General features: G+C 54.0%; 2 protein-coding genes across 2 annotated transcripts; one reads left to right on the forward strand and one right to left on the reverse strand.

The window, feature by feature from the left end:
* Positions 1 to 1920: 1920 nt before the first annotated feature.
* On the forward strand, positions 1921 to 6100 carry LOC125333390 (putative glutamine amidotransferase-like class 1 domain-containing protein 3B, mitochondrial). Its single transcript, XM_048319252.1, has 4 exons — positions 1921 to 2093; positions 3612 to 3783; positions 4407 to 4608; positions 5662 to 6100. Exons 1-4 carry the CDS (start codon positions 1986 to 1988, stop codon positions 5852 to 5854), a joined length of 675 nt encoding a protein of 224 aa, XP_048175209.1. The 5' UTR covers positions 1921 to 1985; the 3' UTR covers positions 5855 to 6100.
* A 1531-nt stretch (positions 6101 to 7631) lies between these two features.
* On the reverse strand, positions 7632 to 10546 carry LOC125333391 (centrin-2-like). The gene is made up of 5 exons (XM_048319253.1): positions 10462 to 10546; positions 10088 to 10246; positions 9015 to 9143; positions 8233 to 8370; positions 7632 to 7820 (listed from the first exon to the last, which is right to left on the reverse strand). Exons 1-5 carry the CDS (start codon positions 10534 to 10536, stop codon positions 7731 to 7733), a joined length of 591 nt encoding a protein of 196 aa, XP_048175210.1. The 5' UTR covers positions 10537 to 10546; the 3' UTR covers positions 7632 to 7730.
* Positions 10547 to 10690: the final 144 nt, after the last annotated feature.

The following is a 10690-nucleotide window of genomic DNA, read 5'->3' on the forward strand; positions in this document are numbered from 1 at the left end:
GCTGGGAATGGGGCTTGGAGCTGCACTGGCTGGAGCTCCAAGTCAGGCCTGTGGGGTCATCCAAGACGTGTTGGAGCTGTGACAGCATCCAGAACAACCCCAGAGCTGCCAAAGGATCCTGCTCCTCTGGCTCCCCGAGCCAGCTGCAGCACGATGGCAGCTGGATCCAGCTGGATCCCTGCCACTGCTCCCAAACTTTCCTGTTACCTTTAACTGTGCTCACCCTTCAGGAAGAGGGTCCCTTCCCTGCCCTCCTCGCTAGAACCTTGGTGCAGGTTACAGATGTGTGCAGACACGGCCCCCCAGGCTGGAACAACCCAGCTGAGAAATGTCGTTTATCACGCATCTCTTCAGGGCAGAGAGTCCTTTAGGGCTCTCGTGTCTATGCAGACAGATGCTTTTCCAGAGGGAGGAAACAAGCCTGGCTGGTCCAGTTGCACCAATTATCCCAGGAAGGGGAACCAGCCCAGCCAGTTTACGACAGGCAGGGGTAACTGATGTGGTTGGCAGCAGGCAGGCTGTGGAAATCCTCAGCCTCTGGCTACTTTGTCCCATCGCTGACAGGACTGGTCCCGGAGCAGCTGCAGGAAGGAGAAATTACCTGCCCAGGTTGCAACATCACCCAACTGTTTTTGAATGCAAGAGGAAATAATACAGCCCTAAAGCATAGCTAGGGTTCCTTAGATAGCGAAACAAACAGCAGGAGAAAAGCTTTGGGTGCTTTTCATGCATATCTCAGTTTAATTCCTGTTCTGGGCAGTGAAAATAACTGAGGGGCACAGCCTGGGTTGGATTAGTGGGACTGCAAGGCCGCTCACGTGTTTCTTGTTCCTGCTTGTCCAGGTAGCAGCTGGGTGCCTGAAATCCCTCATTTGGGGAGAAACGTGCCATAAATGAAGTCACAAGCAGCAGCAGCAGCAGCGAGCCTCCTCCTCAGGCCTGCCCTGACCAACCACCCTGCCAAGCCACGAGTCCGTTACCCACAGGATGTGCTTCATGGCTCTCCCAAAAATGACAGAGCCCCAAGGAGCATGTCTTATAAATAACCCCTGAAAAACACCCCTTGGCCATGTTGTGGGAGTTTTCTGTTCTCTCAGCCTCCACCAAGGCCGGACTGAAACAGAGGGGTACAGGATCATCTCCGTGTGAGCAGAGCCGGGGTGGGAGGAACGAGCTCCGGACACTGAGTCCGGCTGCCAGGGGCCCCTCCAGAGCTCAGGGCTCCACCAGCTCCTGGCACCACTTCCCTGGAATTAAATAAATGGAGAGGTGGTGCTGTTGATGAGGAATGCCGTTATGCCAGACACCAAGAAGTGTTTGGGCGCTTTCGCAGGCACAGGGTGGGGTTGTTGGGGTGCCCTGTGCAGGGCCAGGAGCTGGACTTTGTGGATCCTTGTGGGTCCCTTCCAACTGCATGACTTTATTAATTTCTAAACTTAGGGTGCAAACGACTACAGCGAAGTGTGAAATATCCACTTTTGGGAGATGGGATCTGAGGGAAGGAACACTCAGGATCAGAAAGGGAAGTGTTGGTGTTAAAAGTCCAAAGCAGCCTGTGCAGTGCAGGGTTTAAAGCAGGGGGAACGCACTGGCTGGAATCCTGGCTCCGGGCAGGCTCCCTTCAACACCATCTCCTGTGCAAAGGTTTCGGTGCTTTAGCCTGAGCTAGAATGGAAAATCAACAGCTGAGGAGGGAAAACACAGCTGCTCTGTTGGGCAGAGCACGTCAGCTGGGGCTGCTCTGGAGACAGCGTGCTGGGAAGGAGATCTGTAAGGGAGCAGCCAGTTGAGGAAACAAATAATATTTACACGCCCTGCCTGTGGAACTGGAAATAAAACCTCCTTGCCAGCAAGAAACCCCAGCCCAAGCCTGCCGGCCCCACCTGCTCCTGGGGGAGGGCTGCGGCTATAAAGGGCTGCAGGCGGCGAGCGGAGCTCACAGCGGCGCGGGGCTCTCCGGGGAACCCCGCTGCTCCCGGGACACCATGGCCAAGCGGGTGGCCGTGGTGCTGGCTGGCTGCGGGGTGTTCGATGGCAGCGAGGTCCACGAGGCTTCGGCCGTGCTGGTGCACCTGAGCCGGGAGGGGGCACAGGTAAGAGGATCCCGCTCCGGCGCCTTGTGCCGGCTCTGCTCCGCAGCCTCTCCCCTCCTCGTCTCTGAGACAAACTCCTCAAGAGCCAAGCAGCGATGCCTGGAGTGTTGGGGATGGTGTGGGGAAATCCCTGCTCAGCTGGGCTGTTGGATTGGCGTGGGGCTCTGCATCCAAACTCTCCAAGAGACTTTCCTGAATGCTTTCTCTCTCCGCTTTTGCCTTCTCGCTCCTGCTGTTTCTGTTTAAAAGACAGCTTGGGCTGTTTGAAATTCATCTTTTCAAAACCTCAGAGGGTAGGAGTGAAAATAGAATCGGAGAATCCCAGAACGGTTTGGGTTGGGAAGGACTTTAAAGCTCCTCCACTCCACCCCTGCCACGGGCAGGGACACTTTCCACTATCCCAGGGTGCTCCAAGCCCCGTCCAGCCTGGCCTTGGGCACTGCCAGGGATGAGAGAACAGAAAAGGGTTCGTGAGTTGAACTTGAGGAGGAGTAAAAAAGGTGCAGCTGCCCGGAGAGTCAGGAGAGCCGCTCAACGAGACTGGGAAAGGAAGGAGGGAAACCCCTGGAATATCACACTCAGCTGTGAAGCACCCGCGTGTCTGGGTCGGATCCGTTCCCCTGGCAGTGGGAATTGCTCTGTGGAGCACAGAGGCACAGGGGTGACCCGCATGTGCCAGCCCGCCCAGTTCCAAACCATTCCAGCCCTGCCCTCTCTGTCGGGCTCCGGGATGAGCCTTGTCCGGAGGTTTTCTCCACTGGGCTTAATTTTGCCTCTTCCTCTCCCGGAGCTGCTGCAGCCGCGTCCCTCCTGCCGTGTCCCAGTCCAGCAGGCTCGGAGCCCATCCCGCTCTCATCCCTGGAGCGGCAGGGGCCTCTAGTGGAGGAACCTCGGGCGTCATCCCAATCCCTCCTTTTCCAAGCAAACAGAGCAGCACGGAACGGGATATTTCAGCTGGAAGGGGGGAGAGCTCAGCACCTCCCTCTCCACAGGAAGCTGCCACTAGGTTGCCCTTCAGCCTCCTTGTCTCCCACGTAGATAATTCCGGAGCCCTCGGCTGCTCTCACGGGACATTCCTTCCTGCCCCGTCCCCCTCCCCGGGACACCTCGGTGTTCCTGAGATCCCTCTTCAATCGTGGGGCCCAGCACTGCACAGGTGGCACAGTCCCAAAATCTCACCCTCCCCTCATAATTTCCGCACGTGAGCTTGAAAGTGCTGAAGGAAGGGGAAGCGTTTTCCAGAGAAAAACCACTCTGGCTTTGGGAAAACAGGAGGTGGGGAGAGGAAAGCCCAAGTCCTGTCTCTGGGTGGTCACCTGGCAAGAGGGATTGGTTGGGATATGGATGGAATCTTCAGACCCCAAACAAGCTGTTCTGGGCACAAACTACTAAAGGTTTCCTTCCCTCCCTCCCAGCTCTTTCCCAAGAAAGCCCCTCAGCATTCCCACTCACTCCCTGTGCCCTTGCCACGTTTGTCCATCATTCCTGAAGGATAACAGCCCTATCCCCTCCCTCCAGGCAGAGGTTTATGCTCCCAACATCCCCCAGATGCACGTGGTGGACCACGCAAAGGGGCAGCCGACGCCGGAGCAGCGCAATGTCCTGGTGGAAAGCGCCAGGATAGCCAGAGGCAACATCAAGGACCTGGCTACGCTGGATGTCAAGGGGCTGGATGCCCTCATCATTCCAGGTAGGATGTGTGGGGTCTGCCTGTCCACAGCTTAGATATTCCATAAGTCTGGAATGAGAGGCACAGGCTGGAAGCAGGGCTCGGGAGCAGAGCTGTGTTCCGTCCCTGCTGGCACTGCCACGCCAGTTTGGAGTTAGATGAGGACGTGGCAAAGCCAAGCTGATCCCAGGAGGACAGGACTGCAAACCGAGTTGTCCAGAGCTGTGTTTTCACTGGATGGAAAACCATCCCTCCCCTCAGCAGCACCCTTCCTCCTCTCTGGGAGAGCCCAGGGCTCAGGAGTGGAAAGCTCGGCCGCTGGGGTGTTCCAGTGGGGATGGACGAGGCTTGGAGTGAGGATTGAGGCAAAGGAAAATGTGTCTGTGTTCCACAATAACCCAGGAGAGAGCTGTGGGTGGAGCACAGCTCCCACTGGAGCATCGAGGCCGTGCTGCTTCCGTTCGCTGGGGAAGCAAGGGAGGCGCTTGGATGTCTCAGCTCCCAAAGGTTCAGGATCTCAGGTTTTAGTTCTTTTATTGACCCTGGACAAATGCTGCCATCCACCCAACCCACCTTGACATTCCACCCGGCAAAAATCCCGCCCTGGGTATAATCTCCAGCCTAAACTGCTTCTCTTTCCTCAGGCGGCTTCGGGGTGGCAAAAAACCTGAGCACTTGGGCCACCCAGGGCAAGAACTGCAGCATCTCCAAGGAGGTGGAGGACGTCCTGCGGGCCTTCCACGCTGCCCACAAACCCATCGGGCTGTGCTGCATCTCCCCAGTGCTGGCAGCCAAAATCTTCCCAGGCTGCGAGGTGACCGTGGGGCACGACACGGAGTGTGAGCAGTGAGTGACCCGGGGCTTGATGGCAATCCCACCAGGGCCCCCCAAAGTCCCCAGCAGCCTGGCCAGGGGTCCTGGCCTGCTGTTGGCTGAACATTATCTCTGAGAACTCGGCTCTGCTGCCTCCAGTGAGGCCTTCAGGAACTCTGGCCCCTTTGGGGACTTAGCAGGGAAAAGCAGAAGCTCTGGAAGCCTCATTTAATCCTTTCTCAGCAGAGCAGAAGGAATGGTCCAACACCAGATCTGTTTGCATTTTTGTGACTTGTTTCCACAGCTCTGATGGCTTCAGATAAGACACTTTATTTTAAACTAATTTAAATGGATTTATTATTTTGAGTTAAATATTTGCCTCCCTGATGCCTCACTGACCCAGGGTAGGAAGAACCTTTGCTGACTCCAAGTTAAGCAGATCCAAGGCAGGAGCAGGGTGGCTGCACAAGGCTCGGGGTGTTAAGAGAGGGAGGGAGTGAAACTCTTCCATCCTCCAGGGAAGCTGTGGCTGGATCCTCCCAAGGGCAGGCCAGGGAATGTGATGGCTTTTGCTAGGAAGGAGTTTTATCACCAACTTGTAGGAAGTTGGTGAAAAATCCCCACCCCAAACCTAAATCTAATTGTTGTCCAGGGAACCTGTGGCTGCCCCTGGATCTCTGGAAGTGTCCAAGGCCAGGTTGGACAGGGCTTGGGCCAACCTAGGATAGTGGAAGGTGTCCCTGCCCATGGCAGGGGTGGAATGGGATGAGCTTTAAGGTCTCTTTTCACCCAAACCATCCTGGGATTCTATAAACAGGAACACTGGAGTGGGCAGAATTGGGTAGAAGAACACCCATAGTGGAACTTCAGGTTTTATTTTGGCTTTACTTCAGATTTTTAACTCATTTGAACAGGATGTTTTCCTGTTGTATAGTCCTGGAGAAACTCCTCGGGCAGGAAAAGATTGGGCTCCCACTGAGCAGATTTTGTGCAGTGACCACAGACTCTGCACTCCGGGCTCTCACCAAACCACTGTGTGTGGGACACGCTCCCCACTGCAGGTTTTTATTCCCTGCTCCCTTGCAGGTGGCCCTATGCCAAGACTGCTGAGGCCATGAAGGAGCTGGGCTGCAGACACGTGAACAGCCAGGTCACCGAGGTCCACGTGGACGCCAGGAACCGGCTGGTGACCACCAGCGCCTTCATGTGCAACGCCCCCATCCACGACATCCACGACGGCGTCGGGAAAATGGTCCGAGAAGTGCTCCAGCTGGCCTGAAGGGCCCAAGGGCATCCAGCTCCCCTTGCACGGATAACGCCCTTCTCCTTTCACACAGCAGCAGGAAAATGGCACTCAGCAGCTCTGCCCCCAGACCTCTGCTGGCTGCTGAGGAGGGGGAATCCTGGAGCTGTGGTGTTCTGCCAAGGACACGTCACAAACTGGAGGGAGTTGGGCTGGGAGCTGGCATGGAATCGTGGAATGGTTTGGGTTGGGAGGGACCTTAAAGCTCATCCAGTTCCAATCTCTGCCCACGGGCAGGGACACCTCCCACTGTCCCAGGCTACTCCCAGCCCCAATGTCCAGCCTGGCCTTGGGCACTGCCAGGGATCCAGGGGCAGCCCCAGCTGCTCTGGGCACCCTGTGCCAGGGCCTGCCCACCCTCCCAGGGAAGGAATTCCATCCCAATATCCCATCCAGCCCTGCCCTCCCTCAGCTTTAGGCCAGGCAGGAGCCAGGGCTCAGATTCAGCTGCTCCCCACGCCCCTCCCTCAGAGCACTGAATTGTGGCCAGAGGAAGGAACCCAGTTCTGCTACCAAATAAAACCTGATGCTTCTACTGGATCCTGAATTGTGCTTCTGTCTCTGCCTTTCCCTCCGGGTCAGCCGGGAAAATGACACAGGAGGAAACCCCCAGCACCAACCCCCCCTGTTTTGCTGGGATCTGTCAGGACCCAGACTGGAGCAGGAATGTGACATCGGTGAGAGCAGCAGCACCAACCTCGTGGCCCCAGCCAGCTCTGGTGGGAAGAGGTGACCTTGTTCTCCTGCATGAGTAGAACCAGGGAATTCCAGGTTGGAAGGACCTCAAGGCCCAGCTGGTCCAACCTTTCTTGGTAAAAATGCTGTCTGGACAAGATGGCCCAGCAGCCTGTCCTGATGAGCCCTCAAGTGTCCCAACGTGGGGAATCCACCCCTTCCAAAAGCTGCTCTTCTCACTGTGCAAAGTCCTCTGGTGCCCATTCAGAACCTCCCCAGGAATACCCTGTACCCATTATTCCTTGTCTTTTCCTCATGAAAAGGGAGTTTCCACCTCCTTTGCAGCCACCCTTCAAATACCAAACATGATGACAAGGTCTCCCCTAATTCTCATTTTCCCAAGGCTGAACAACCTCACTTCTCTCAGCCTTTCCTCACCTGGGAGCTCCCCAGGCTTTGGCTCATCTCTGTGGCCTTTCTCTGGATCCTCTCCAGCCTGGCCACATCTTTCTTTTGGCAAAGTGGGGATCTAAACTCTTTCCAGAACTCTTAAAATAAGACACTTTATTTGAAATCCAACCCCATGTGCAGCCTCTGAGCATCCCTGCGAGCACACAGAGCTCCCAGCACAGCACTGGGCATGTCCTTCTGCAAAGATTCCTCCAGCCATGTGAACTGACCACAAGGTAAGTTACAGCAGTTTATTTTTGGTTTGAGTTTAAAGAATGCCCTAAAAAAGGGGGGGGAAGGGATAATCCCCATAAAACAGGTTCTAAAAAGCTGGTCCCTGCAAATAAATCATAAAAAGAGTTCACTGTAGGGCCCAAACCAAGACATAAACCCCAAACAGATTTACACTGTCTGGTTTTGAGTCATCTCTTGACCCAACTAGAACCATTCTGACCTATTTTGTTAGTCAGAAAAGGACCTAGATTTGGTCACACGAATGTGATTTGTGTATTTAAAGCAGTGTAAACATCACAATCAGCAGCCACCTCCTGTCTGTAAACAGGGTGGTGCAAACTGCTCCCAAACACCTTTAAAACTTCTAAACAAAAAGCTTCCAACAGAACTGACCTGCATTTTCTGCTGCCTCCAAAGAAACCAAGACACTACAAAAGGGAGGCCCCCACCCAAGGAATACACACAAGTGCCAAGGAATGAATCCCCCTGGGCTTCAGTAAAGGCTGGTTTTCTTCATGATCCTCAGGAATTCCTGCTCGCTCACTTCCCCGTCCCCATCCCAATCCGCCTCGTCAATCATCTCCTGCAAGAGATTTGGGGTCAGCAGTCAGCTGGGGCTTTCATCAGGAACTGTTGGCTTCATTCAGAGTTAGAGCCACTCTTTATTAGCTGTGCTGGAGGGGACAGTGGTGGCTCAACCTCGGATTTCCTACAATCTGCTTTGCTGGGTGTATTTACACAGAAACCTGAGCAGGAAATACTCCAGGAAATGTCCTGGGGGAAACCAAGGGCTTGGAGCAGAGTCATTCCTTTCACATCCCTGCAACTCCACAAAACTGCAATTTGAGGATCCCATTCCTACATCCACACATGGGCTCAACCCATCCTTGACCTCCAAACCCCCAGACTGCCAGGAATTCCTCCCTTCCTACCACCACAGAGAGGATTTCCCTCCCAGCCTCAGCATAAAGATCCCCCAAACACCAGGTCCAAACCTGCAGCTCTTCATCTGTGAGGTTCTCCCCCAATTCTTTGGCCACACGTTTGAGGTTTTTGTAAGAGATTTTTCCAGTTTCATCATCATCAAAGAGTTTGAAAGCTTTGAGAATCTCCTCTTTGGAATCTTTTTCAGCCTTAAGGAAGAAGGAACGAGTTTAAGGTAAGAAAGGAGTGGTTGTGTTGTAGGTGGCACTCAAAATAAAGTTATAACTGATTTGATGGACTGAGAAACCCTTGGGAACAAACCCAGAGGAGCCCAGCCAGCAGGAATTACACATAAAAGCTGAGAGGAAACAGAGACACAGCCATAATTCCAGAATTTCAGGCTTTCAGGGATTTTTTTCCATCCTGGCTATCCAGGTGTCTTTGGGATTTCACCATCAGGATGTTCTGCTATTAAATATCTGGGTTTTTAGAAATATTTTTCAAAGCAGAAATTTAATCTGTAAATTAGAATTCAAGGAAAGAAAACACCCCCGTGCCAGACATCAACACTCCAACAGCTTCCTGCAGCTCAGAGCTGGTTTCCATCTGGGAGCAGAACCTTTTCCCCTTTTTTCAAACACAAAAATCCCCTCTGGTTGTCAAAGAAACTTGTTCATGGTATCATGATTTTAACTTTCCCCTGAAAAATGAGAGAGTCCAGGACAGGGACTACCCCGACTTTGACATGTTTAATTGTTAGGATTAAAGCAGTGCTTTAATCTCCCTTTAATGAGATAAAAGGTCCTCAGCCACTTCAGAATTCCCTTTGTTTGGACCTGTAAAACATCCATACCATTCTCTGTGTCATCACTGCCAGGAAGTCATGGAAGCCGATTTTTCCTGTCCCTTCCTTATCCATGTCTGAGATCATTTTCTTGATCTCTTCTTTCTTAGGTTCAAACCCCAGGGCCCTCATGGCCACCTGGAAGGACAAAATGAGTTATAAACCCTACAAAACCATCAACAGAACCACGGGAGAGGGGGGAAGGGGTGAACTTCCTGCCCCATCGTGGCCAAATGTTCCGTGGCTCCAGGAAAACAGGGGCTGCTCTGCTCTGCACTCAAGGGACACAGGAACCAGGGATATAAACATTCCCATTCTGGAATTGTCCTCCAGCTAACCCAGGAATTCCCTACACACACTCTCACCATCTCAAGCTGGTCAAGCACAGGGAATTTGAAGAGGTTTGTTTTTCGTTCTGGTGCTAAAATCTCGGTGGGGAAATGTTTTCCTCCTTTGGTAAAGGGCCAAGCAGCAGGTTTGAAACCAGATCTCCTCCCTGGGGCCTCGGGGAGCATCTGGGACATCCAGGTGAAGAATGGGAAGGAGAAATTCTGGCAGCAAAGTCAGTCCTAATTTATTGATGACTGTTCTCCCCCAAGGGCTGGGCTGGGGAGGGATCAGAAGGGTTTGGCAATGAACAAAAGGATGAAAATGAGGAACATTGGTGGATTCCACAGCCGGGATAATTTTAATAACAACAATAATAACAACAGCAACAACAGGAATAACAATAATAAAGAAGCATTAAATCCTCTCCAAGACAAGGGGAGAAACCCCCCCCCCCACACCTTTTTAATGTGCACAACCCCTTTTTTTGATGTTTTATGAACAGAGAAGGAGTCGGGACTGAAAGCACAGAATCACCCATGAATTTTGGGGCAGCCTGGCCCTACACACTCTGGATAAGAGCAGTAAAGAGCTGCAAATCAAGAGAAAAATGTGCTTTTTGCCCCCCAGGTTTTATGCTGGAGGGAGGAGGGGAGAAACCCAGGAAACTCCTGTGCTGTTTAAGGTTATTTTGGCATTCACGGCCCTGTTCTCTTACAACCTCGGTCACTCTGTGCTTCCAGGGAAACCCCGACCTTCAGCTCCTTGACATCGATGCTGCCGCTGCCGTCGGCGTCGAAGAGCTCGAAGGCCTCGCGGATCTCCCGCTGCTGCTCCTCCGGCAGCTCCAGCTTGGGACTCGCCTTCTTCCTCTGGGACGCAGCTCCCAGCGACGACTTCTTACAGCCGGAGGCCTCGGCACGGTACAAGGGGGGCTCAGGGCGGGGGCACCGGCGGGGCTCAGCCTCCTCACTGCCCCTCAGCCCCCTCACAACCCCAGAGTTTCCGAGCCCCCTCGCAGCCCCCTCAGAGCTTCTGAGTCCCCTCAGCGCCCTCGCCGCCCCCTGACAGCCTTTCCACCCTCCCTCCCCGCTCCCGAGCCCCTCAGGCCCGCCCTCAGCGCCCTCACCATGCCGCCGCCTTCACTCCGGCCAGCCTCAATATCGCGCCCTCCCATTGGCTGCCGCCCCCACGCCGCTGCCATGGCAACGCGCGCTCCCATTGGCTGCCGTGAGGGCGGAGCCAAGGGGTGAATGACCGCGTGGGAAAAAAATCTCCTCCTTCCTTCAACGCGATTGGCGGGAGGGAGGGGGCGTTGGACCAATCAGCGAGCGGGAGCGGGCTGGCGCGATGCTCGC

This window comes from Corvus hawaiiensis, chromosome 14, assembly GCF_020740725.1.
Source record: "Corvus hawaiiensis isolate bCorHaw1 chromosome 14, bCorHaw1.pri.cur, whole genome shotgun sequence".
NCBI classification, from domain to species: Eukaryota; Metazoa; Chordata; class Aves; order Passeriformes; family Corvidae; genus Corvus; species Corvus hawaiiensis.